This window comes from Danio rerio, chromosome 10 (assembly GCF_052040795.2).
Source record: "Danio rerio strain M-AB ecotype USA chromosome 10, GRCz13ab, whole genome shotgun sequence".
Classification (NCBI taxonomy): Eukaryota; Metazoa; Chordata; class Actinopteri; order Cypriniformes; family Danionidae; genus Danio; species Danio rerio.
The window spans coordinates 5,419,150-5,447,087 of record NC_141030.1 but is presented as its reverse complement, the minus strand read 5'-3'; the positions used below and the strand labels follow the sequence as shown (position 1 = coordinate 5,447,087).

The 27,938-nt window shown below is 38.1% G+C and overlaps 2 protein-coding genes across 40 annotated transcripts in view; one reads left to right on the top strand and one right to left on the bottom strand.

Moving 5' to 3' along the window:
- Nucleotides 1-90: 90 nt before the first annotated feature.
- zgc:113274 lies at nt 91-12,188 on the bottom strand. Of its 2 annotated transcripts, XR_015500385.1 has the most exons (6): nt 12,153-12,180; nt 7,497-7,715; nt 3,850-4,235; nt 3,686-3,771; nt 1,088-1,549; nt 91-911 (listed from the first exon to the last, which is right to left on the bottom strand). XR_015500385.1 is itself a non-coding variant. In NM_001020495.2 (5 exons), the coding sequence occupies exons 3-5, from the start codon at nt 4,223-4,225 to the stop codon at nt 1,400-1,402; spliced, it is 612 nt and encodes a 203-aa protein (NP_001018331.2). In that variant the 5' UTR covers nt 4,226-4,235; nt 7,497-7,715; nt 12,153-12,188; the 3' UTR covers nt 476-1,399. The 2 variants fall into 2 exon arrangements, 1 of the variants encoding a protein (NP_001018331.2); NM_001020495.2 differs by having other exon boundaries at nt 476-1,549; nt 12,153-12,188.
- Nucleotides 12,189-12,241: 53 nt separating this feature from the next.
- Nucleotides 12,242-27,938, top strand: part of sec31a (SEC31 homolog A, COPII coat complex component) — a 43,447-nt gene continuing 27,750 nt past the window's right edge. For 20 of the 38 annotated variants that reach the window (XR_015500232.1, XR_015500230.1, XR_015500229.1 and 17 more), the window contains exons 1-13: nt 12,242-12,421; nt 13,632-13,711; nt 16,628-16,751; nt 17,960-18,158; nt 18,248-18,343; nt 20,671-20,811; nt 20,994-21,136; nt 22,086-22,185; nt 22,271-22,432; nt 23,038-23,190; nt 23,276-23,506; nt 23,601-23,675; nt 23,782-23,829. Coding sequence is in view for 26 of the 38 variants with exons in the window: in XM_087268819.1 (XP_087124945.1) it covers nt 13,633-13,711; nt 16,628-16,751; nt 17,960-18,158; nt 18,248-18,343; nt 20,671-20,811; nt 20,994-21,136; nt 22,086-22,185; nt 22,271-22,432; nt 23,038-23,190; nt 23,276-23,506; nt 23,601-23,675; nt 23,782-23,829 (1,551 nt within the window). In the remaining 12 variants the exon portion in view is untranslated. Of the gene's footprint in view, nt 12,422-13,631; nt 13,712-16,627; nt 16,752-17,959; nt 18,159-18,247; nt 18,344-20,670; nt 20,812-20,993; nt 21,137-22,085; nt 22,186-22,270; nt 22,858-22,935; nt 23,191-23,275; nt 23,507-23,600; nt 23,676-23,781; nt 23,830-25,684; nt 26,609-27,938 lie in introns of all 38 variants that reach the window. The other 18 variants (XR_015500223.1, XR_015500222.1, XM_087268810.1 and 15 more) reach the window with 2 other exon arrangements.

Sequence of the window (27,938 nt, the reverse complement as noted above, 5' to 3'; positions counted from 1 at the left end):
GAACATCTATATTTAACCCAGAGACAGCTAGAAGAACATATAATATAAATATAAATATTTATAAAATAAAAAAACATATATACAGATACAAAGATTTAAGGAGTTTTTTTTATTTTTGTTGCATCATTTGGACACAAATATATATGCATGAGTAAAAGCAAGATGTTTATTTATCTCATTCACTTAAGCAAAACTTATTAACTGTGAGATGAACTGTAAAAATTGTTTTATAAAGTTTTAAACAGATTAAGTACTATTTCCTATACCAGGGTTCATACACATTTTAACTACTAAAATTCCATGACTTTTCCATGATTTTTCCAAGACTTTCAAATAAATTTTCATGAGCTATGTTTCATGCAATGCCTACATGTGTCGTAAAAAACAATACCTTTTAAAGTTTATTACAGCATATCATAAAACACGCAACAATCCATATAGTTTCAATTTATATTTATTCTTTCATATATTCATTTCTTTTCGGCTTAGTCCCTTTATTAATCTGGAGTCTCCACAGCAGAATGAACCGCCAACTAATCCAGCATATGTTTTAGGCAGCGGATGCCTTTCCAGCTGCAACCCATCATTAGGAAACATCCATACACACTTATTCACACACATACACTACATACACAATTTTAGCTTACTCAATGCACCTATAGCGCATGTGTTTGGACTGTGGGGGAAACCCAAGCCAACACTGGGAGGACATGCAAACTCCACACAGAGATGCCAACTGACCCAGACGAGGCTCGAACCAGCGATCTTCTTGCTGTGAGGCGATTGTGCTACCCACTGCGTCACCGTGACGCCCAGTTTATATTTATATCTACCTAAAATTTAGATAATGCTTACACCGCACTAATAATGTGAGAGTACACTGTCAAAACATAAAGATATAGAAACCGTCACTGGGGCAGTACCCTTTTAAAAGATACATATGTGTACCCAAGGAGTCCACAGTGGTATCTCAAAGGTACATATTAGTAACTGTACCCAAAAAGTACTTTTGAGGTTCCATTATGGGCCCTTCACGTACAAATTGGTACCTTTTGAAAAGATACAGTCCCAGTGACGGTTCCTGTACCTTTAGTTATGAGAGTGTATGTGATTGGCCAAGAAAGAAGGAATTAAAGATATCTGTTTTCCAAAAACTTTGTGGATTTTTCTGTTTTTCCAGAACTTTTCCAGTTCTGAAAAATGCCATGTCAAAATTCCATGACTTTTCCAGGTTTTCCATGACCATATGAACCCTGCTCTACGTTTAATTCAATCTGTTACTTGTAATTGTGAAATTTGAAAACTGTTCTTACAGCTGTTTTTAGTTCATCCATAAACCAACAAGAAACCAGATTAAGCATCACAAAGTTTCTCACCCCTTTTGCTTCATCATATAACATCATGTAAGAAATATGTGAGCGTCTAACAGGTCTGGATGACAGATTCCGTTGCTCTCCTCTTCTGAAGCGTCATGGATCAGGGCAGGAACATCACTCTCTATGATTTCTGACTTGATTTCATCATGGTTGACAAGACTTAAACGGATGCCCTAGAAAATGTAGATGTGGGTCAAAGAAGAAAGCAGTTGTAAACAGCAAACATAAAAAAGGTTATACAGCTTTAAATTGTGCGCTTATTTCTATACATTAGAATGTGCTGTTTATATCTGCCTAATCTCATAAGGAAACGCAGCTATTTTCAATATTGAGAAACAAAGCTAATTCACACTTAATTTGTATAAAAACGTACAATTTTAAAAAGAAGGTGTGATCTCAGTTCGAGAACTGAGAACAGATGCAAACTAAACTGAAAATGAACTGGCTAGCCAGCTAATCTGGCTTTATGGTAATGGTTTTAATATCCTGATTATACAACATAATAACACATTCATATCTCAGCAGGGTCCGTCATGTTTTTGGGTCCCCTTGAAACATTTCTGTAGTGTTTATTTGCAAGTATTGTGACCAATTTGCTGTGTGTTTTCAGTTTGTGTTGTGACCATGTTGCGACACGTGTGCTGTTAAATTGATGAAGATTATTTTTTTTATTTGCTGGTGTTTTTTGTGATTGCATGTGCAAAATTTTACAATTTTAGTAGGATTCACATGTAAAATATTTCATTTAAAGCGTGTCCAGATAAAAATTGTTGTCTGATAACATTAAAAATAGGGCATTCCACAAGTATATGTTTAACAGTTTGGTTACTTTTGCAATATTGACATTTTGGTGGTTCTTCTCCTTTAAGTAAATGTTCATGTGTAAGTCTTGTGTGTCCAATGCGGCATCTTCTATAAACAATCTAATCGTGTCTAAAAAAATAAATTAGATTTTCTTCCTATTTCTGGATGAATTTCAAAAAGTTTGTTTTCTGAGCATTGATCTCATTCTGTTTGCCATTTGCTTAGAATACAGCCTTTTATCAGTGGCTTTAGATCTTTAGATCTGATTTTGCAATCCTTTAGCTTTTCTGTAGGGCTGTTTCGGCAGGTTTGTCTGCTTGCTCAGTTATAAATCAAATGAATAGGTTGTGGATAAATTTGGAGAAAACTCATGGAAACATTTGATGAAAATGTTCTCTGGTAATTATTTCCGCCATCTTGCCAACAACATCTCGTTGTGACATCTCACATGGTTCAATGGGATCTCGATAACTGCATGTTACGCCTCTAACTTACTACAAGTTATGCCCCTTCATGTTATGCCCCCGTCTTGCAGTCCGCAGACAGATACACTTGGTGTTTGGAGTAAACCCAGCCCTTTTGGACAACGTGCACGCTGATGTCAGGATGCTAATGGCGTACTCACACTATGCTATCAGAACTGTGCCCAGGCCTGTTTCCCGGATCGTTTGACAACTGTGAGTGCTCTGAATCTGGCTAAGGGCGGCCTTGGCCCGGTTGGAAGAGGTGTGCCAGAGCGTGGTTCACTTGGGCCCGAAACTAAAGACGAGACGTGACTTTTAAGGGACTGTTTCATATGGATTTATTAATCGTTATTACTATTCAATGAACGCAAACTGTCGTAGATTACTAAAGACGCAAACCCCTCACTGCACAACAGCTGCACCCTCAGCAAACCTCCTAATTCCTGCAGCACGAGGACTTTATGATTGTTTATGAGTGTCAAAAGTGGATGATCTGTTCGGTGAAATATTTGACTGTGTGTCACCGCATTCCAAACGACTAAAACAAAATAACTAAAGAAATCTCCACTGTGCTGAGCGAAATTGCTTACATCATCGAGGATGTCAGCGTGCACATACCCGAATGTAATGTTTGTGCGGGCCGTCGGGGGAGACAAGCATGCTTCAGCCTGGTTCAAATCAACTGTACATAGTGTGAGTACACCCTAAAACTCCGGTTTTAGCGTCCACATGACCAGACTGTTTGGACCACACGTGCGGACAAACAGCCAAACCGCAAAACCAAAAGTGCGGTTTTGAAAATACCCATGTTTCTGTGGACAGGGCCTAAATTGGCCAGCATTTAGCTTCATTGGCCTACCTCTTTATATCATGGTGTTTCTTTTTTACATAAACACTGGAATATTTCTAATAAACTACTAATGATTGCTCACTGACTGTATACATTTCTATATTCTCAGGGCTGGAAATCACAATCCTGAAAGCCCAATTTTTCCATGACTGCAGGAACTTTCATTTAGTGAAAAATGTTGGCTCTGTCACCTGTCCATGACTTTCCAAAGACGCTGCTTCAGTAAGATGGCCGTAGAGATTGTGGCGGTTTATGAAGCTACTCAGCCAGTCTCGACCTAAAAGAGTTAAACATTCAAGTTATCCAACACAGAATGGACTGAATTACCGAATTAAGCTGTCACAACCGAACCTACCTGCTAACCTCTGCTCTCCCCAATTGTTAGGGACAGGAATGTTGTGTTTTTGTGCAAATTCAAAAGCGATTTCTCTGCATTTCTTTGTTGCGAGGCCACGGACGCGTTCAGACATTATGCGGATGTTTTCTGCAAGCTCTTCCTCCAGTTCTTCAGAGAAGATCCTTTTGGCTTCTGCCGTTCCTCTGTAGCCCACAGTTCTCTCTCTTCTTTCTTCGGCCTTCTTCATGTATCTCTGCAGTGTGGATCTGCCGATCTTTCTTTCTTTCGCCACTGTTCGGATCGATTTCCCACGCTTCACCTCAACGAATGCTTTCTCCAGCTCCTCGTAGGTCACTGAGCCCCAGTCGGTTTTCCGAATGTAGTTTCGTGGCATGATAGTTGGCCTATAATGAGTGACAACAACATAAATTGGAGATTTAGATGAAGTTTATCAGTCCCTTAAAGAAAAAATATAGACATTTGAGACTTAAATGACTGATTTTGTTGCACGTTTTCTTGAATTATTATTGAACGTGGCAAATTTTTGTGATGTTTTTGAGAGACTAGTGATCTCTCATTAGTTAGCAGTGGTACTTTTACTTTTACTTGTACAGTGTGTACTTTTACTTTCCCTTGAGTGCATTTTTAGTGCTGTAATCAGTACTTTTACTCCACTACTTTTCTTCAACCTGCAGTCACTACTTTATTTTTTCTTGTCTATGGGGATTAGAAAAATCAGTCCTGTGATTCCTGTCCAATCAAATCACACATAGAAGGTAAATATATAATATAATATATGAATTGATGTTTTCTTAAAACTTATTATAATTATATATTTATATTGTTCAATTATAATGATTAAAAAAAAAATTTTTGTCAAATAATTTTGAATAAAAATCATGGAAGTTTCAGCATTTGATGCCAAACTGACGTTGGTTTAAGATGTTGGCTTGACATTGGATTTTGGTCACTTTCCAACACAACCTTAAGTCAACCAAATATCAGCGTCATTTGATGTTGTTATTGAACAAATACCGTTGTCCTTAGACGCTGGCTAGACATTGATTTTTAGTCACCTGACATCACAACCTAAATCTAACCTAATGTTAATGTCTTATGTCTTATGTTGTGTGCTTGCTGGGCAATAACTCGATGCACTACAGAGTGTTACGTTTACACACACATGCACAAATTACAGGTAAATGCATGTAACGCTTTTAAAAGCGTAATACTCACTACTCTTGAGTACTTTTAAAAGGTCTACTTTTTACTCATCCTCTGAGTAATATTTACAACAGATACTTTTACTCTACTTAAACTACATTTTTAGGCAAGTAATGGTACTTTTACTTAAGTATGATTTTCTGTACTTTTTCACCACTTTTAGCTATGTATCCATCCACTTATTTTTATGTGCATTTTGGATATGAGCATAAAAAACGATTGATGGTAACGCCAATATGTGCATAGATTTTGAAAATGCGCAAAAAAAAAACGTATGCGCATAACTGTGTAGGATAAACTTTTTATTCGATTAGACAAGATGCGCATAAACTACCATGAAAAGACTTTTTGTGAACAAATTCCAGTATGCGCATTTAAAAAAAGGCATGTGACTTCGTTAGAAGAGATCATGTGATGATAAAAATCACTTTGACTCGTTGGATGGAAACGCTGCTTTATTTGCACGTCTTTTATGCGACATTCTGGTTTTGCACATAAAGTTAATTTGCATTTTTGGATGGAAACATAGCTATTGTTATTCTCTAATTTTGATTGTGTTTTTCATAGTTCAACTAAAAGCATTTACAATTTTGTATAATAAAAATTACATTATTTTAGAAAAAAGTCAAATTTTAATCTCCACCATTTTAAGCAACGGTCTCAAACTCAATTGCTGGACGGTCGCAGCTCTGCACAGTTTAGCTCCAACCACTTCCAACTCACACCTGCTTAATAGTCTTCAGAAGTCTTGAACACCTTGATTAGTTGGATAAGCTGGATTTGATTAGGGTTGGAAAAAAAACAGCGCAGAGCTGCGGCCCTCCAGGAATTTAGTTTGAGACCTATGGTTTTAAGTAAGACTCTTAAAGGTGCAGTATGTAAAATTGACCCCCAGAACAGAACAGAAGAGAACAGAAGTGTGCCTAACTATCAAGCCTAAAGGCTGATTTAAACCATGTTCAACATTAAAGCAACGGCACACAATAGAAGAAATGTTTTCGTTATTAATATACATTTTTGTCCAAACCAACACCTGACATTTATATTTTAGAAATGGTTTATATTTCTTGCAGTTGAACAACTGATTACGATCACCTCAGGTGCACCTCATGTGCTTCATTTAGTGTTAAATGCTAAAAATGTGAGTTTGAATGCCATTTTACATGCCATTTATTGTCATACTACAGAAAGCAGCAGCAAATAGTTCACCTGAGATCTTAAATATAAAATAAACTGTTTGAAATTGAACTTTAGACCTGTGACTCAGTGCAAGCCAACACATATCAGTGATTCAAGATGTACTTTTAATAATGTTAAAAAGGTTTAATATGTATTAGTTAGATCAGTGGTTCTCAGACTTTTTTTCACCAAGTACCACCTCAGAAAAAAATTGTCTCTCCAAGTACCACCATAGGTTGGCTAAATTAAGTCATATTCATTCCACGAAAATATATTACATACAAAATATGAAGCTGATCAGACGTAACAAGAGAATACGGTCATTTTTTTAAATAAAAGATTTTTCAAAATAAATGATCGTTCAGACTCAGATTATAAATAAAAACGGAAACAAATAAGGATTTTTTAAGGATTCTCTAGCACATATCTGCTCTGCAAGCACCACTCTTTCACTAGTTCTGCGCCAGTTTCATTTATTTTTAGCAGCTGATGACGCGATGCACTGAAGTAAACATTCTAAGCACATCGCTTTGATCGTAGGCTTTAGAGAACAGCCAATGCTGATCACATTGGAGTTATCGTACGTATCAAATGATTAAAATTGTATTAATTATTTCTTTCATTACTCAATGATTCCTCCGCGTACCACTAGCGGTACACGTACCATCATAAACCTTACCATTTCATTGGAGTGCAGTGAGTGCACTAGTCTGGTGTAAACAGCCAAATTGCTTATTACTGCAAATCTTGTTACGTAGCGTGTTGTTAAGACACAGGGTTACAATGTAACCTGCTCACCTAATGTTTACATTCGTAATATTTATATTATTTGCTAATTAATAACCACCTCACGTTGAACTCTAAATCTGCGTCTCATTTCGGAGTCTGCTATTGTCCACCGGAGGTCACATTTCGGTTGTGAACACGTACATTAAAAGCCTTCCTGACTGAATGAATTTAAAACATGGTTTTCATCATGGAAGCTGAAACATATTTGGCTAAACTGGCAGCGGATGGCTTGAATGAGCAAAACAAAGACAGATGTTCCGGTATGTAACGCACATTTTCAAAGCAGAATATCTGACTTTAGCATTGTTATTCAGATAAACAAGAATACTCACCATGTTTCTTAAATATCTGCAAACATATTATGGAATTGTTATGCTTTAGAAGAGTCCAAAACTTACATACAGCACTTTTAAATGTATATTCTTATTTAGCAAGGACTAAATTGCAGTCAATACATTTAAACAACAACTTACCACTTATCCTTTGTGTTTCTTTCATTTACTGATAGCTGGATATGATACGCACTTCCATTATGTTTGCTCACATGACAAAGCCTTGATACAAGGGAAGGCGATTGTCTCAACTTCCTCACTGGTTCATCTTACCCCATGTCCATAGCATGTTTTACTGTCTAATGTGTCACCACAAGTGGAGCAACATAGTCTGACAGCCTCCTGTCCAGGATTTGTTTTCTGTAAGAAGAAAAAGTGTTTTTGTAGTAGCAGTCTTTATGAAGGTATATATGGTACATAAATTACAAAAATAAATTGTCAAACTGTCATAATTGTCTATATGGTCACTCAGGAAATATTGCAACTGTAACAACATGGTTTGAGGTAATACCAACATGAAATCTTCAGTTTGATGTTCACTATTATGTAGACATTCATGTTAGCTAGTTTCTCTGTACGTGCATTATTTATAATCTGGAAGATTAATAATAATTTATGGATGCAATAAATTATTTGGAAAATATTACATTCTTTTTATTATATTACATTCAATTCTATTATATATTATCTAATTGTTACGGCCCTAGTGATCCTGTCTAATGTTATCCAGTATCCACCAGATGAAGGTGTTCAGTGATCAGGGGCTTCATGTATCAACGCTGCGTACGCACAAAAACTTTGCGTACGCCAGGTTTCACGCTCAGAATCGCTCACGTTTGGATTTACTAACAATGAACTGAACGTGGGAATGTGCGCAGGTTCACGGCAGCTTTCTGGCAGGCGTACGCACATTTTTAGTGCGTGTCTGTTTTATTTCCATTGGCGACTCCTAGAGGCAGTTGTGTTAAATTCTTCTCTACAAAGTGTCTGATCCTTGCAATGGCAGCTGTATGAGACGGGTTCATATAGTAGGTATGTAAGATTTCCATACCATACAGTTGACCAGCTAAACATTAAAGCGCAAATTGCAGCAGTCGCAATGTAATCTGAGCAATCTACCGCACACACATTGCTATAAAGACACTATCTGAAGATGAATTTGCATGCGTGAATCAGAAACATTTCCATTCAATAAATGTGCAAATAAAATATGATTCACAAACTTATTGATGATTCCTACTTGTCTTTCTTTTGATAAATAGTGGGCAAAATCTGATATGTAGCGGGGGAAAAAAGAATAAAGAATTTATCAGACGCTGGATTCGAGCCGAATTGACGCTCGAATATGTCTGTACATGATCTCATGCTTCTTATGAGGTGCGCCACTGAGACTGCTTAAGGTACTGCAACATTTTTCAGTTATAAACTACACTATTTCTTCTTTAAATGCACTCAGTGTGATGTTCAGACCCAACTGTGTTAACCGTATCAGCTAAACTCCCACTCTATTTTTTTCTTTTGTTGTTAATTCCGGAGAACAAACTTGCAAATAACACCGCTTTTCTCCGGTCTACCTCCGAAAGCAGCACCTCCATTTCACATTCTGTTCAAAGTTTCTCTTTTTGCTTGATTTTGCCGTTGCTTTTTCGTTGGGTTTTGCCATTAGCATAGTCATTAGCATATTCATACGGGGGAGGAGGCAGGGAGGGGTTTTGTGCTCGTGCATGTTGCGCTCAGTTTCACGTTCATTCAGATGTACAAAAGAATATGCGTGAGATTCGGCGTACGCAGTGTTTCATACATCTGAATTTTTTTCTGCGTACGCACATTTACAGCTTTGTGCGTACGCAATGTTTTAGTAAGATTTCCACGCAAGTCTTCGTACATGAGGCCCCTGGGGCAACTGCCACAACTGCCTCTAGGAGTCGCCAATGGAAATAAAACAGACACGCACAAAAAATGTGCGTACGCCTGCCAGAAAGCTGCCGTGGACCTGCGCACATTCCCACGTTCAGTTCATTGTTAGTAAATCCAAACGTGAGCGATTCTGAGCGTGAAACCTGGCGTACGCAAAGTTTTTGTGCGTACGCAGCGTTGATACATGAGGCCCCTGGAGTTTTTCTACAGTGTTTTGAACCAGTGCATGGTGTTGCTTGTGATGTGCGTTTGGATGAAGACCCAGAGAACTGGACTGCATTAGGGCATGGGCTGATATAAGATTCTGACGGTATGATAACCTTGGATAAAACGATTACGTTTTCACAGTTTTACGATATTGTGACTACTGCTCTAAAATTTGTTCTTTTAAAATATCTGGGTAAAAAAACTAAAACTTTTCCTATTTGCAAAAGAGGATTTTTCATTTTGGAAAATGATTAAATCATTTATTTTAATTAAAAGATATGGAGATACTGCTTACCAGTGCAACCTGTCTCTTTCCTGCTCTCAGTAATGCAAACGTGTGAATAAATGTGTAAAAATACATGCGTGTTAACTGTCATTTTAATGTGATCATGTGTTTTTTCGTCGTTTTTTTCTTCGTCTGAACACATTTAACTCTGTCATAACTGTAATATTTACACTCCTCCCTAAAATGTATAGCAGATGTGACCGTATGGGCTGCTTTTCGCTGTACTTAGTGACAAAAACGAATATTAAATGTTGTTCTGTGTCCATGATGGAGCTTGCAGGCATTTGATAGACTTGTCCCTCATGCTTCCTTTCTGTCATCTGTTAGGTAAGCAGGCTGTGTGCACGCGCACTATACACTTATTTAAACATGTCTTATGATAATAGTATGTAAGCACATTTATACATAGCTTTTACAACAACCGTAAAGCAAAACAGATGTATTTCCCATGTAAAAACGGTCCAAAAGGCACGTAGGTCTATGTGTTTTTACGTATTTATTTGTTTATAATATATAGCGTGGATTATAATATAATAAACAGAGAGATTACCTCTTTGTCATGGACATTATTTCTAAAAATAAGCTTGAAAATGTGTCTGTAGCGGGGTGGTGCTGGCGTGCGAGCGCCTCGAAGGCACTGTAGTCCGTTTATAGCCTAATGTTAGCTTTTCAGTTCTTGCGTTTTCATTTAAGATCTATAAGTGCTCAAAGTTGTATTTTCGTGTGAGGATTATCCGGCTGGACAAAGCGTGTAAGTGTGAACAGTGTTTGAACACAGAGCTTATTATTTGCAGACTTCAAAAAGCCTATGGGAAAATCCTAAAGGGATTTTATTGAGGGAACCAGTTTTATGCTAGCAGCCGATTAGCCTACAAGGTGACGTCATAGTTCCTCCACTCTATTGAGAAAATAGATGTGTTTATGTGCTTTATGAAGGCTGAAAAACAGCGTTGATACGTTTGGAGCCGTGTCTGAGTCCACTAGACCCATTCAGAGGTACACCCAGCTCTGTGAGCTCATAAACTCCTCCTGAAACTTAACCTGAATGATGGAAGCTTTCAGCTGTGCTTTTGACTGAGCCGAGTCCAGCTTGATAAACTGATGTAGGTGTCAGCAGGAGGATTTTTTCCCCGGACACCAACAACAGGCGCTACATTATAAACACGCTCCTACAAGAGAAAGCACCTGATTGGTTAACTTGGCTCAAATGTCTGCTGAAGTTCAGATTTTCGAACTCGAGAGAATTACACGTAACGCGTGTTAAGCACCTTAATTGCCCAAAAGTGCACAACTCATGCAATTTCATTCACGCAAATTGCGCTCAGAATGTCTATTCGCGCCTTTGCATTGACTTAACATGTAAAACACTCTCGCTTAACGCTTCTTCCGTGTCTGGTGTGAACGCAGCATAAGACTGCCTTTTTCAGAGCCACTTCTTTTGACATCTTCAATTTATCAGAGATGTTAGCCCTGTTTTTAATCTGCCGCTATTCTGAGCCAGGGATGTTTGTAGCTCCGCCCCCCTCTATCGCATTTGAATTTAAAGTGAAAGTCACCAAAATGGCACAATTTGGCTCAAAGCCTAACGCCCTATTCACACGGGGCTTCAGCGTCAACGCTTGACAGAGGGCGTGTCTGAAGTTGGAGCTGAAACGATCGTCATAGAAGCGTCAGCCAATGAAATTCAGTCAGCAATAGGCCACTGTCTGAGCTGGTGTATTTGCATACAGCGATCTGATTGGCTGACGCTTCCGTCGCCGCTTGAAAAGTTAAGCTGGTCCCAACTTCTGCAGCGAGGAACGCTTCTGAAGCGGCGCCGACGGATCCACAATGCAGTTCGGCAACGCCTGACGTCATCCATTCAAAGTGAATGGGAAGCGTTGACGCTGACGCCCCGTGTGAATAGGGCGTAAGAGGGGCAGTTTCAAAGAGTTATAAAACATAATTTGTGTGGTATTTTGTGTTGAAACTTCACATGCTCACTCTAAGAGACTTATTTTACATCTTGTAAAAAGGGGCAATAGGTCTCCTTTAAGTATTTGTTATTACAAAATCCCCCAAAGGCAGGTATTTAAATTAACAGGGAACATGAATACGGCACTGGACTAAGATATAAACATTTGAAACTGTCACAGTACCATGGTATTGGCAAAATACTGCACGTAAAGAAATGGATGCACTGCCAATTTGTCTATAATACACTCACTGTGTGAATATTATGTCATTTAATGTGATATGCTAGTTTTACGTATCGTTAACAGAATATTTCTATACATACAGTGCTAAAGGATATAAAGCTGCTTAAAACATGTAACTGAGATTCGAGGAGCTCAAACACACACACACACACACACGCAACCGCCGCCACAAAACCAAAACACACTTACAGACAGTAATGTCCTTCCGCCGGAATCTGTCGCCTCAGGGAGGAGGGAGTTGTTGCCGGAAGTCGTCACCGAAGTGGGCGGGGCTTATTGTGCCACGTTGATGGACAGCAGTGGGGACGTGGAATTGTGTCCATCTGCAGCCGGGCAAATCTCATACATTACGCACAAACCTCTCGGAGATCATAAAGTTAAACTGTTAATTCACTTTAACGCGCGTGTTTGTGCGTGGATGAATCTGTGCATGACTGCTGGAAACACGACAAGACAAGGTAAACACTTTTAAAAGTGAGAAAATCCTTCAATGATAGCTGCATTAGCCTCTCTGCTACAGTATTATCTGTTTTAAATGGACATTACCTCTAAAGACTGCACATCTCTTTCACCAGAACATGTCTGTTGGGAAAATCATATCTGTTATTATTCATAGCTGTGGTTTATTATGAAGTCCCGGTTAATCTTGGTCATGTTTGATTGTACAGTAACCTACAAGCTGTATTGTGTTATTATGTATCTGAAGAGTTAATTATTTATCCTCAGTTGAATATTGTTTAGATTTGTTTGTTTTTCGTGGCTTACTATTGTTTGACATTATGTTTTATTTTCAATGGAATTGCTTGTTTCGTTGTGTATTCAGGAGATCACAAGGGTCATAGCAGAACAATTGATAACAGTATTTAGGGAAGACACTAAAATTACATATTAAGGTGAAGTTGGCTTTACATTCAGATATTCAGACATTCTCCTCAATAAAATAATATCAGAAAAACATTCTTTGCAAATTTTAAATAGTGAAATCTTATTAGCAGCCAATGATGATCAAAGTACAGCATTGTTTACAGTCTATTAGATGGTGCTAATGTTGTTTTAAAGTCATACTTGCGTTATAATTCTGATTGAATATTCAAATTAGTGTGGTAAAAAATATAGAGTCAGTAAAATGAACGAATTACATTACATTACATTACAATTAAGCTAAAGTTGGTTTATATTCACACATTTGGAAAGTATTCTTTGCAGATATAGGGAAATCACATTAGCAGCTAATGACTATTCAAATATAACACTTACTGTTGTGCACTACTCAGTTAAATAGTGCTAATTAGGGATGCTCCGATCAGGATTTTTTGGAGCCGATACCGAATACCGATTCCTCTTCATGGTGATCAGCCGATAGAGAGTACTAATTCTAATACTTTGAGCTTTATACATTTACACTGCATAAATCACATCTCCCTCTAAGCATTATACTTAATCAGGGGTGATTTTAGGATATTAATTTTATTATTACATATTATTAAATAAATTAGGAAGGACCCATGGCAGCTATATTTACCTTCGGTTCCCTAGCCTCTATCTAGTTTGGTTTTTGGCCCTTCATAACAAAAAGTTTGGGAGACATTGGCTGTAAATGGAGACAAGTGTTAAAATAATCATAGCATATGACATATCCAATGATTAGAATTCTCTTCCTCATTTTAGGATGAAGCTGAAAGAAATTAACCGAACTGCTATCCAGGCCTGGAGTCCGGCTCAGCAGCACCCCATCTATCTGGCAGCAGGTAACCGGAATCAGTCACTGAATTAATTCCTTCAGACGTTGCCAAGCTCTTCCAATTAGACACAGTACAGATGACATGAGAAATTTCACGCTCATTAGCTTTAAGCAGTGAAAGATTGTACAAATATGCCATTTTATAAAACAGAACACCTGATATGGAAGTGGGTAAAGAACATTTAGACATAATCATCTTTAATTCTTTGACATGTTAAGCTTAAACTCTGCATGAAATCAACATTTACTGGTTTTTTTTTTGGTAGTGCAGTCTTAGTTATTTACAGTTATTCTGTAAATAAAGTTCAAGTTCAAGTTGATTCACTGTATTCAATGGTTTGTTTTGGTAGTCTTTAATCCAGTGGTTCTCAAACTGTGGTACGTGTACCACTAGTGGTACGCAGGCTTCCTTCTAGTGGTACGCAGAGTAATCCAATATCAATGTCATATGTACATGCAACATATATTTCAAAATTGATCAAAAATGGTTCATATATGAATATGATGACATATAGCCTATATTTATGAGGTCCAAGCAACATTTCCAGGTTTTTATTTATTTATTTTTTTACATATAAGCACAGTACAGTGTTAATGTTCAAACTATTTATAATGTTTAAAGTGGCTGATAATAATAAAAATTCTTAATAATAGTAGTTAATCTGTCACGATTTTAAACTGCAGAGTTGTAGCTGCCTTACTGGGCCTACTACGCTACTGTATTTCAATACTGGTCATTATGGTGGTACTTGGAGGGACAATTTTTTTCTGAGGTGGTACTTGGTGAAAAAATTTTGAGAACCACTGCTTTAATCAAAATCGAACAATGTTTTTGAACATTTCTCCAACTATAATTTTTTACAAAGGAGCTGTTGTGAGTGTTTTCACTAATGGCATCTCCCTTTGGTATGAGAATAGCAGTGTATCTGACAAGAACACCATTAAGAGGATCATAAAGTCAGCTGAAAGGTGTGTTGGAGTCAGAATGACATCTATCGAGGAACTATCTGTCTTGGGCAAATAGCATTTTAAGGGATCCAACCCACCCTGGCCATAGCCTGCTTACTCTTATGCCATCAGGCAGACGTTACAGAAGCCTGAGGAGCAAATCAGTGCGGTTTCTTGACAGTTTTTATCCTGTCATTATAAGACTTTTGAATAATACCACTTTTTAAACATTGTTGATAGCTAGTGTGAAAATAATAAATTAATAAAGAAATTGGTAATATTAAAACAAATGGTAAAATAGGTATTTAATTATTAAGATATTCTCTTCAGAGATTTTTTAAAATAGGTTATATCTTATATAACTATATTTTTATGGAATTATAAAAGCTTTTGTATCATGCTAGGATTTTAAAGTGATGTTTTTTTATGTTCTTGCTGGGTCTGTTGCAACGTAATTTCGTTCTGCATTGCAATTCCATTGTGATGTTTGGAATGACTTGCGTTGCATTTGAAGATTCGTAAGAATAGAGTGGTTCATTACAATTGCTCACCTACTTGTTCAGTGCTGGTTTTTTATACATTTTTATCATAGGAGTTTTAAAAAAGGTATGTGAAAGTTATTCACCAAACCATCCGGCTAATGATGTAAAAATATATATAAATAAAAATTTAACTGAGAGATAAAGGTATAAGACTGAAAAACAATCCAGTGAAGCACTGTTAAATGACATGCTTACATTTTCAGAAATTCACTATTTATTTAATGCCATTTATATATATATATATATATATATATATATATATATATATATATATATATATATATATATATATATATATATATATGCAATATACCTGATTGTTTGTGTAAAAATATATCATTTTTTAAATAGCCATGAAACCATATAAGTATGGTTATTGCTGGTTTTATCTGTTGGGAAGAGGTAAAATTTGAAATTTTTACTGTTGATCATCAGTTGCAGTGCAAAAAAAAGCTTAGTTACTGGCTTAAAATTATATGGTTATATAGAGTTGTGTGTGTTTGTAAGTACGTGTTTTTCTGACATGTCAGGACACAAATCTGTATAATGACATGGGTATGACACAGGTATTACAAAAAAGAGGTGAAAAAATGAGGACATTGCTGACATCCTCATTTCTTAAAAAGCTTATAAATCACACAGAATGAGTTTTTTTCAGGGAGTAAACCAGTACACAGTCTCCTGTGATGGTTGGGTTTAGGGGTAGGTTGGGGTGAGGGCAAAACAATATATGGTTTGTACAGTATAAAATGAATCAAAACCTATGTAATGTACCCACTTTTCACAAAAACAAACGTGTGTGTGTGTGTGTGTGTGTGTGTGTGTGTGTGTGTGTGTGTGTGTGTGTGTGTGTGTGTGTGTGTGTGTGTGTGTGTGTGTGTGTGTGTGTGTGTGTGTGTGTGTGTGTGTGTGTGTGTGTGTGTGTGTGTGTGTGTGTGTGAGATCTTAGCGCAGTTACCTTGATATGTTTGCAGTAATAAGCAGCTCACCTCTCAGAACCGCTCTGAGTAAACAAAGTAAGCTTATTTATGCGCGCATACTCTAATATGTCGTTGCAGGGCAATCTAAAGGGTTAATGCTGCCAACTGATGATCAACAGTAAAAATGAAAGGTTTTACGTCTTCCTGACAGGGAAAACCTGCAACAATAAAGAATGCATGATTATGTGGTATCATGGCTTTGCAATCAACAAATGTCATTATAATTGATGTCAATGGTGCAAAAACAGCCACAGACATAATGAACGGGTTGTAAATTTGAAAAGTACATAAGGATCAAAAAACTGGGTGAGCTTTGAAGTTCATGATAATTTTTCTTTTAAATATTTACTTAAGGTAAAAAGAGATTTTGCTTCCATAACCCGTTTGAATGACAAATACCTGGTTAAAACGCAAAACCTCTGTAATTTAATCTAACGCTTATTATTGGTTCAGGTACCTCGGCACAGCAGCTCGATGCCACCTTCAGCACTAATGCATCACTGGAGATCTTTGAATTGGATCTGGCGGATTCTGCTTTGGCCATGAAGTCATGTGGATCTTTCTCTTCTCCACACAGGTACTGAGTTTGGCTAGCATAATGTGCTAATGGTTTACAGTTTCAGGCAAAGGAACTGTTCTGAACTGTTTTATCAGTTAAAAACGCTAAAAGTAATGTTTTTTTCTAGTTAATCACTGACAAGTGGAAAAGTGCTAAAACCCTCAAAGACCTCTGAAAATTCAGAATTTTATTTTTGAAAAAAAAAAACATCTGTTGAAACTTGCTAGCTGAGTGTTAATTTATGCTGGAAACATGCTAGCAACCTACTTAAAACATACTGTTAACACATTGTGTTTTAATATCCTCTTAGCGACATGCTGAAAGTTTTATAAGTGTGCTATATACAACAGTGTGCTAGCTGTGGGTTTACTTGTGCTACGGTGTGTTAAATTGTTTACACATTGATTTTAGGAGTTGTAATCTCTCACTGAAGTAGCAGAACGCTAAATAAAACAACCTTTAGATCAGGGGTGCTTAACCCTGGCTGCGTCCAAAACCGCATACTTCCATACTACATAGTACGCTAAAATCTGTATGAGAGCCGCGTAGTATGTCCAAATTCATAAAATTCGAAAATCAGTATGCGAGAAATACCCGGATAACTTACTACTTCCGGCGAGATTCTGGAGTGCGCATCCCATGCACGCTGCGCTATCCCATAATGCCCTGCGAGAGAATTCATGAATAGAAGTGAAGCGACGCAACTGACGCAGGTAGGTCACGTGACCATGTCAAAGTGGCGGATGTAGTACATCCGAATTCCATTCATACTTTTCACATTCAAACTTTATAGGATGCACTTTTCTAACGGCCGAGTAGTACGTTTAAATTCAAATGCAGTACCTACTGAGTAGTAGGCGGTTTCGGCCGCCGCCCCTGTTCCTGGAAATCGACCTTCCTAAAGAGTTCAGCTCCAACCCTGATCAAACACACCTGAATCAATTGATTAGGACCCGAACAGCACTTGATAATTACAGGCAGGTGTGTTTGATATGGGTTGCAACTGAAATCTGCAGGAAGGTCGATCTCCAGGAACAGGGTTGGTCCCCGCTGCGTTAGATGTTAATCTGTCTTTTGAAATGGAGAGTTATTCTAAAGTTATACAAAACTGACGTCATTAGATGTTTGATTATATAATAATAAAAAAAAAACATTACTTAATGTTGTACTTTCTCAAAGTCAGTTAATTTTGAAATCTTGTAGTAACCTTTTTGTCCAATTTCTAGATACCACAAGCTAGTCTGGGGTCCGCATGGCATTGAAAACCAGGGCTTGCCATCCGGCGTTCTCATCGCTGGAGGGGAGAATGGCAATATTATCCTCTATGACGCCTCCAAAATTATTGCTGGCGATAGTGAAGTGATCATTTTACAGAGTGAAAAGCATACAGGAGCAGTAAGAGCTCTTGACGTCAACTCATTTCAGGTAATCACTTCTTGCAAGAACATTTGTAGGTGTAGTTCTGATTAATGTGTAAATGTAAATGACTCTTTTTTTTTTTTTCTTTAACTTAGTCAAACCTTGTGGCGTCTGGTGGAAATGAGTCCGAAATCTACATTTGGGATTTGAACAACTTCAGCTCCCCAATGACACCAGGACCGAAAACACAAGTAAAAACACATCTAATTATTTACTCTTAAGACATCCTGTAGTTTTGTTTAATATTCTGCAATTTTATTGTTTATATTAAGAATGCACTGATAGGATTTTATTTGAGCCAGTTTCAGCAAAACTCTTTCGGCTGATAGAGATAATATATTGGTCAGTTGCATACAGTACTAAACCGTGCTTGTTAGGTAGTTTTTCTCCATTAGGTACATTATATTGAACATTAATCGGATGCATTTAACATTGAACTGTCTAAACTTTTAACAGAGGCCAAGTTAAGATGACAAAAATTACATTATGACAATCTTCTAAGGTCATTTTTGCTATTCAGAGTTTCTTTTAACAACAGCCAGTACTATTGCTATAATAGTGTAAATTCTAAATTTTACTGCTCCAGAAAAGTACTCAGTTTAGCTCATTCCTGCGCTTTAGCATGGTGCTCAGCAGCTGCTTAACTTTCCCCATGCACGTATGACATTTTGTACCTATTAGATGCAGGTCTGATATCTTGTACAAGTTACATTTAGTTTTTTGCAACTCATGTTGAACCATTGTCAAAACCTGATTAAAACCAGTTCATTTCAATTGTTCCCAGTGTATCTTAAGACATGCACTATCTGACAAAAGTCTTGTTGTTGATCCCAATTGTAAGAGCAACAGATGATAACTTGACTTCTAGTTGATCGTTTGGAAAAGTGGATTGAGTATGTCTGGGGTAAGATGAAGGAGGAGGTTTTGAAAATGAACCCAAAGAATCTTGATGAACTCTGGGATGTCCTGCAAGAACGCTTTCTTTGCCATTCCAGATGACTTTATTAATGAGTTATTTGAGTCATTGCCGAGATGTATGGATGCAGTCCTTCAAGCTCATGGGAGTCGGACACAATATTCATTCTTTTTTTCACTGCACCATCACTTTATATTCTATACTGTTTATTATTTCTGTTAAGGGATGGGACTTTTATCTAAGTAAAGTCAGACCTTACTGTCCTAATTATATAATTAAAAATCAAGGCATGATTGTATTTTATTGTGGTAAATTAAGTGTAATCTAGAGGCCTTTGTCTTTTATAAAAGCCACTTCTGATATCAAATGATCAACTAGAAGTCAACTTATTATTTGTTGTTCTTAAATCTTGCATAAGCGACAAGATTTTTGTCAATTAGTGTACTATTGCACTAAATTTTGTGGTTTTAAATTGTCACTAATAGAAAACATCAAACTACCAGTGGAGACTCACACATAGGGACTTATGGCTTTTATTAGAATCGATACAACTCTCATTTTAACCAATAAAATCATTTCAAAATATGTAAGAATTTTTTTTTTAAATAATTTTTTTGCTTTATTTTTATTTTAGCAGTGCTGAACTCTTTTATCAGGTTGAATCCAGTATCTAATATAAATCTTTATCCAGTAAATAAATACAGGGTTTATACGTTCATGGAAAACCTGGGAAAGTCATGGAATTTTGACATGGCATTTTCCAGGCCTGGAAAAGTTTTGGAAAAACGGAAAAACCACAAGGTTTTGGAAAGTGATCGAAATTACACTTGCATTAAGTCATTTAGCAGACATTTTTGTCCAAAGCGACTTAAGCTGCGGTGACACTAGAGCTATGGTTGTATGGCGCTGCGAAAAGGGAAAAGGGGCGGGGTTAAACAATGTGATTAGACATTAATAAAAGTGAGCGATTGCTCCAAATTTAAAATTTCTTATTTTAAATGATCTTCTATTGGTATCACGCAATCACCTGATGTGATTTCGCAGGTAAGATTACTCCAAGCTTATACTTTTGAATGCAGTGGAATGGGAAGCTTGTGTTTCTGTTTCTGCCGCATTCGCATGCCTATGAATGGAAATCTATGGAGCGATAAGTACAGTGTGATCAGGACTTTATAATAGAAGTAGTTTAACCTACTATTGCTAGTTTAACAAACTAATAACATCATCTAAAATTAGTTTGACAAATATCTGTATATTGGAATTGTCGGTTAGTTGTTTTAACTTTTTTTTTTTCCTGGCCAAAACATGCTCTCACATTATTAGTGCTGTGTAAGCATCATCTATTTTACATGCATATAAAAATAAATTGAAACTATCGTGTGTTTTATGACATGCTGTAATAAATTTGACTGTTTATTATGGTGTACCGCATCATGAAAATTGACTTGAAAGTCCTGGAATTTTTGAAGTAAAATGTGTATAAACCCTGTAAATATCCTACAGACTTGCATATAAAAGGGAGCTCCCATATTTCTTGGTTGTGATGTCTGTCATGGGAAAGTAAGCATCCTTGTTTAAATTTGACTTTGCTGTTTGTTTTAGCCTCAAGAGGACATCAGCTGTGTTGCGTGGAACAAACAGGTGCAGCACATCCTGGCCTCAGCCAGTCCTAGCGGAAAGGCTTCAGTCTGGGATCTGAGAAAGAACGATTTAATCATCAAAGTCAGCGATCACAGCAACAGGGTTTGTCTTGTTACTCTTATTTCTCTCACTTTTACTTTAGGTTTTCTAATTGAATTGATTTACTTGCATTAGGAATATGTAATAACTAGATGTACTTCACTATAGGCAATGAATATAGGTAGTTTCCTTCCTTGTTTGTGTCAGTATTACCGTCATGTTTGTGTTCATGACGTGATTTTTAGATGCACTGCTCTGGTCTGGCCTGGAATCCAGAGGTGGCCACTCAGCTGGTTTTGGCTTCTGAAGATGACCGAATGCCAGTGATTCAAATGTGGGATCTGCGCTTCGCAACGTCCCCTCTCAAAGTGCTGGAGAACCACACAAGGTAGAAAAAAAAAACATTTAATCAGTTTACCAGCAGATACTGTTACGCCCCATTCACACGGAGCTTCAGCGTCAACGCTTGACTGAAGTTGGGGCTGAAGCAATCGTCATAGAAGCGTCAGCCAATTAAATTCAGTCAGCAATAGGCCACTGTCTAGCTGGTGTATTTGCATACGGCGATCTGATTGGCTGACGCTTCCGTCGGCGCTTGAAAAGTTGAGCTAGTCCCAACTTCTGCAGCAAGCAACGCCTCTAAAGCAGCGTCGACAGATCCACAATGCAGTTAAGCAACGCCTGACGTCACCTATTCAAAGTGAATGGAAAGGGTTGTCGCTGTCACCCCGTGTGAATGAGGCATTAGGGAGCATTCAATACCAGACACGGCTCTCAGGAATGTTTTTTAAAAAGCCTTCACCGAAATTTGGTCAGCGTCAAGCTGTCTGTGATCGTCTTTCAGGCTAGTGTATTTGGTGTGTTCAACACATTGCCTCTTGTTGGGTTAATGTTGGATTGAATTGGACCAATTCATCATGTAGAATCAGTCTTGTATGAAGACAGCACTCTGATTGGCTGTTCAGCAACGAATCAGAGTGTAAGGTAAAGAAGGTAAATCGCATTATAATGGACTACCACAAGACCAAGAGCTATCCAAGAGCTGTGCCACGTTTAAAGTCATTTAAATCCCCCTTCTTTGCTATTCTGATGCTCAGTCTGAATTCCAGCAGATCATCTTGATCACATCAAAATTGCTCAAACAATTGCACTTCTTGTCATATGATTAGCTGATTAAATATTGGCATTTACCAGCAGTTAAATGGGTGTAGCTAATAAAAAGTCTTGTGACTATAGTCAAGAAAAATTCTACACAAAGTCACACAGTGGCATTTGCTTTAATATATTGAATTTAGGACTCATTTTAATTGCATTATTTCTTTATATGTGTGCTTCAGGGGTATCTTGGCCATAGCGTGGAGTGTAGCGGATCCAGAACTCCTTCTGAGCTGTGGGAAAGACAACCGGATCCTCTGCTGGAACCCAAACACGGCTGAAGTGAGTATTTATTTTTCTTAAAAAAATACTGTTAAATACTTTGATCCCCGTAACATATTAAATGTCTGTTCGTTCCTGGTACCAGGTCCTGTATGAGCTGCCCACCAGTACTCAGTGGTGTTTCGATATCCAGTGGTGCCCAAGAAACCCAGCTGTTCTGTCTGCTGCTGCTTTTGATGGCCACATCAGTATCTACTCCATTATGGGAGGAAGCAATGACAACGCCAATAATTTGCAGGCTGATCAGGTACAAGTAAATTCAGAACCTGTCCACACGAGCATGGGTATTCTCAAAATCTCTTCTACACGGTTTGACCATACGTCCTCATGAAAATGCAATATCATGTGACTGAAACCGAAACTCTCTGAAGACTCCGGCAAGGGTGAAGATTTTGAGAAACTCTGGTTACGGTGTGGTCGAGTGGCCACTAATCCACTTTGACTCATGATATTATTGTGTGTGCTGTTTTCTCCTTTTTGATTGGCCTACATGGCTTTGTTCATGCTGGTTTCACACCAAATATTGATTGAGGCGAGTTCCGCAAATGCATTCTGCATCGTTTGGCTGTTTGCATTGACTTTGTATGTAACTTACTCACATGAATACTCTGTGGTCAGTGTGAACTGTGCATAAAAGGCTCTTATTACCACCTGTTGGTTTGGCCCTTAACAGTTTATCACAGTGCATTTTCATGTGGACAGATGTTTTTTTTTTTTTTTAATGAAGGCAGAGAAAGCTCAGTTTATAAGAATATCTTTGTACGTGTGGATGGGCTCAGTATACAAGATAACGCTCTTAAGCTAGCATGAACATCTTCTCACAGTCGATCCTGATGTGTTTTGGATCAATAGTTAAGTAGCTCATTTGGAAATATGGATCCATTTGGGACGGGGAAGACATTGCCACCGTTACAACTGCCCCAGCAAACGTCCCCCCAGAGCACCATCACACCTCTGAAGAAACCTCCAAAATGGATCCGTAGACCAGTTGGAGCATCTTTTGCTGTAAGTGGCTCTAAATCTAGCATTGCACATTGAATATGCACTAATAAATGTGCTTGTTCTAAATCTGCTTTGTTTTTGTGAACAGTTTGGTGGGAAACTTGTTACTTTGGACAACATTAAGCCAACTGCTCAACAGCCCCAGCAGACTGCTGCTCATGTTGTTCACATCAGTCAGGTTGTGACGGAAACAGATTTCATTCATCGATCAAACCAACTCCAGACGACTCTCAATGCTGGAAATTTTCTTGAGTACTGCCAAAACAAGATTGAAACTGTTCAGAATGAATTTGAGAGGACTGTTTGGTCATTTCTGAAGGTAAGACACTCGATTAAGAATGCTTAATTGTGTGCACAGGAACAGGTTAGGTAACTTTCTATCAGAGTTGTAACCAATAGATTCATCTTTTTAGGTAAACTTTGAAGAAGATGCACGACTGAAATATTTGGAACTTCTAGGATATGAGAAGGAAGAGCTCGCCTTAAAGGTGTTGTGTTCATTATTTGTAAATTGATTTGTAGTGTAAATGCCTGAGATTCTTTCTCTGTGTGTCAGAGTTTTGGACTTGATTCATTTTTGGTTGTGGATTTCAGATTGCATCAGCGTTAGAAGGAAATTGCAAACCTAAAGAGGCCGATATGGTAAGTGGACCAATCATTGGGTTCTATATAACGGTTCCAGGTTTCTATCTTTGCAACTTGTTCAGGTAACCTCGGAATCCAATTTCAAAAATTGCTTTTTGAGATCACAAAAAGAAGATTTATTTTTACTAAACAAGAGCAAAATAACTTTTGTTTTGTGCGCTTCCTAGCAAGGGGAAATGAAAGTTTTGAAGAAGAAGCTTCCTTATTGGAAAAATTTGGAACTTGAACTTGACAAACTAAGGGTGCTTTCACATCTGTAGTTCGCTTCATTTGGTCCGGACCAAGGACAATAAATGATACATTGTTGCATCTTCTGCCGTCTGTGGGTCGTTTTCAAACCACACTGCTGGCTTTGGTCCGAACCAGTTGAAACGAACCAAAATGCAGTCATCTGACAAAATCCACATCTCTCATTGGCCAGATGTTGTTGAACGTATTTCCTAAACTTTTATTGATTGGTCAGAATTCACGTGCGGGAAAAGGCCAGTGAACTCCTGCAGGTAAACAAAACCTTTTACCCTGGAGGGACGACTGCGTTGGCTGATTGCATGCCTGCTTTAGACAAACTATACATTACGAAAATGAAGCGCGACTGCGGCTGGAAAACAGTGTTTAATGCATCGCTCGTCACTTCAGCAGGAGGCGTGAATTAATCGAGCTAAACTGCGACATGGTCATCTTGCGGAAATATTACCAACGATCCATCAGGTTAATGTTTTCCCCTCTCTCTCTCTGTTGGTAAAGCGCTGTCAACAAATATTTTTCCTCCATATCCCATAATGCACAGCGCATGCGCCTACGGCAGCTGAATTAGTCCAAAACGCGCAGTACTTTTTGCGTTAGGACCTTTACGGATCATATTCTCACCACAAACGAACCGCTCCAGGGTTCGTTTGAAAGTGTACCGAGACCACCTCTTCAAGCAGGTCTCGGTACGCTTATTTGGTCCGCTTTTGGTGCGCACTCGAGTACGATTGCTGCATTCTCACCTGCCCAAACGAACCGTACCAAAAGGGGAAACGAACTCTAGTGCGATTCAATCGAACTAAATAAGGCAGGTGTGAAAGCACCCTTAGAAATCAGTAAACCAAATTAAGTGGAAACCTCAGGAAAGTCTGAATTGTAAACAATATTTTGTTACCAGCAAACTGATAAAACCTTTATTTGCACCTTGACCCTTAACAGTTGCTTAGTCAGACATTTAAAACCCTGTTTTTAGCTGTAATTATTAGGTGCTTTGTTAAGTACTGTTCACTTTTGTGGGCTTTTCCACTGTTCCATTCACTCTCAGAAATAAAAGTACAAGAGCTGTCATTGGGATGGTACCTTTTCAAAAGGTACAAATTTGTACCTTAAAGGTGCATATTAATACACCAAGGGTACATATTAGTTCCTAAAAAATACAAAAGTGTACCTCTTAAAATTCGTAGGTACTAATATATACTTTTGAGGTACCAATAAAGACCCTTCAAGTAAAAATGTGTACCATTTGAAAAGATACCACCCCAGTGACAGCTTTTGTACTTTTATTTCTGATAGTGCACCTAGTACCTGGAACTTTTTTGTACCACCTTGGGTGAGGTTCCAGGCATGTGATGCTAGACATGTACAAGGAGAAACGGATGCAATGAATCCCCAGGATTAATTAATAGTGGGTAATTATGGTCCGTCAAGCAGGATAACGTCTGGATTCTGTTTACCGTGTAACCCAGGGTTAAACTTTCAAGTGTGAAATACCATAAAGAATGAAATCTTTACTGCCTCTTCACATTAGCATCACTTTTTCTCTGTATTAATCATGTGTTTTCAATCTTTCATTGCTTCCATTTCATCAAATCCATCATGTGTGAAGCTTTCCATCATCCCTGCCTCCATTCCTCTTCAGCATACCACTCCTGCTCCTGACCCGCTGTCAGACCCTTTGCCTGACATTAGTAATAACCCTGAACCAGTCCTTGAAACTCAGTCAGAGCCTGATCCTGATGCTTTGCTGGTTCAGCCTCGGATTGAGCCTAAATATGCAAGTCCTCCAAACCTTGAGCTACACCTTCAGTTTGTAAATGACCCTATTTTTGAGTCCACAACTGTCCCCAGTGCCAATACCTTACAACCTCACTCCCAAACTTTAGTGGACTTCACCCCACCAGTAGATCTCACCACCCTCTTTGACCTGACACCTCCAGTTGATCTCACCCACTCCTTTGACCAGACACCCCCAGTGGGCATTGCTGCTCCTGTTGACATTGTAACACAGGTTGGTCCTTCTGGGCAAGTTTCTTCACCTGAAGAGCAGTTGGATTCTCTGCCTCTCCTTACACCTTCGACTTGTCCTCAAGAGTCCAATCTGGCTCTGGAGTCTACTGATCTACTGCTGCCTACTGAATCTACTGCCACAATGGTGCCACACCAGTCTTCATGTGGTGCAACAACAGTTGAGTTTCAACAATCCGTGCCAATCACAGAGCAAGGATTTGGAGTAGTGCAGACTGAGTATCTTGAGCCTGCACAAGCATCTACTATAGGGTTACATTTAGCATCAGGATGTGACCCACTGGATGCTCCTGGCCTTTCTCCAGACATCTTGCCTCAAGAAGCTGTGTCTATGCAAGTATTAAATGTTGACCCTCAACTACCAACACAAGAATCTGACTTGATGATATCTGTGGCTGATCTTCTGAACGTTAGTGACTGCAAGCTAGAGTTGCAAGTTGAAGATGTTTTGGGTGGTGATGACCCAAATAATGGCAGGGCTAAAGAGGAAACGAAACTGGACGAGGTACCTTCACCATGTTGAGAAATACTCCTGCTCTTGTTGCAGCATCCCTGTGTGACAGAGTGTATATATATATATATATATATATATATATATATATATATATATATATATATATATATATATTTGGAATCAAATTATATAAACTGGACAAGATGCAGGGACAGAAATTTCAAGAAACGTTAAATTGTTCCCTCTGAAACTTGCAGTCTCACACAGGAATGTTGGCATTGTAGTTTTTTTTTGTTGTAGATTTGAGTATTGCGACTAACCTCAACCAAGGCTTTTAGTCTTGTGGCAATATGCATGTACTTTGTCTACCTTTTTGGGAATTGAGTACATGGAGAATCTGCATGATTGTACTACAATGGGTGGTAGTCGACTAACAAATGTAGTCATTTGGGCATTCTATGAATGATATTGATATTCTCATGTTTCACTTAGTATGTCATTAGGGGCACATTTCATGAGTACTTATAGTCTCTTAGACTTGCAATGGTCACTGAGCGCACATGACCTCTACATCCACAACGACCTAGAACAGGTGTCTTCAATTTAGGTCCTGGAGGGCCAATGTCCTGCAAACTTAAGCCCCAACTTACCTGAACACACCTGCCTGGAAGTTTCAAATATACCTAGTAAAGCCGCGGTCACACTGGACTTGTCTCCCCATAGACCTCCATTGATATGCACGCAAATGCGTCAGACCGGAAACGCAAGGTCATGCGTCAAGTTTCGCTGGTTGCTGTGGTGCAAAGTTCAAGCTTGGTGAAGCTAAACTCTCATAGACACTGGTCCTCCATGACAGAGTTTGGACACCCTTGGCTTAAAGTGACATTTAAAGGCTTAACTAGGTTAACTAGGCAGGTTAGGGTAATTAGGCGAGTTAGTGTATAACGATGGTTTGTTCTGTAGACTATTGAAAAATATATAGCTTAAAGTGGCTAATAAGTTTGACCTTAAAATGGCTTTTAAAAAATTAAAAACTGCTTTTATTCTAGCCGAAATAAAACAAATAAGACTTTCTCCAGAAGAAAAAAACATTATCAGACATACTGTGAAAATGTCCTTGCTCTGTTAAACATCATTTGGTAAATATTTGAAAAATATATATATATATTTAAAGGGTGGCTAATAATTCTGACTTCAACTGTACGTATACTTGTGTAAATTTTTTTCTACTGTGGCTAAAGAGCATGTGTGCTAATGCTGCAGATGGATGACATTGCACTATTGTACTGGTAAAAAGATGGCAGAACAAGAATGATAGTTTTACAAGACATCAGCATCTTTCATTTTTCAAGTGGTTTGAAACACTGGAATAGAGATAATT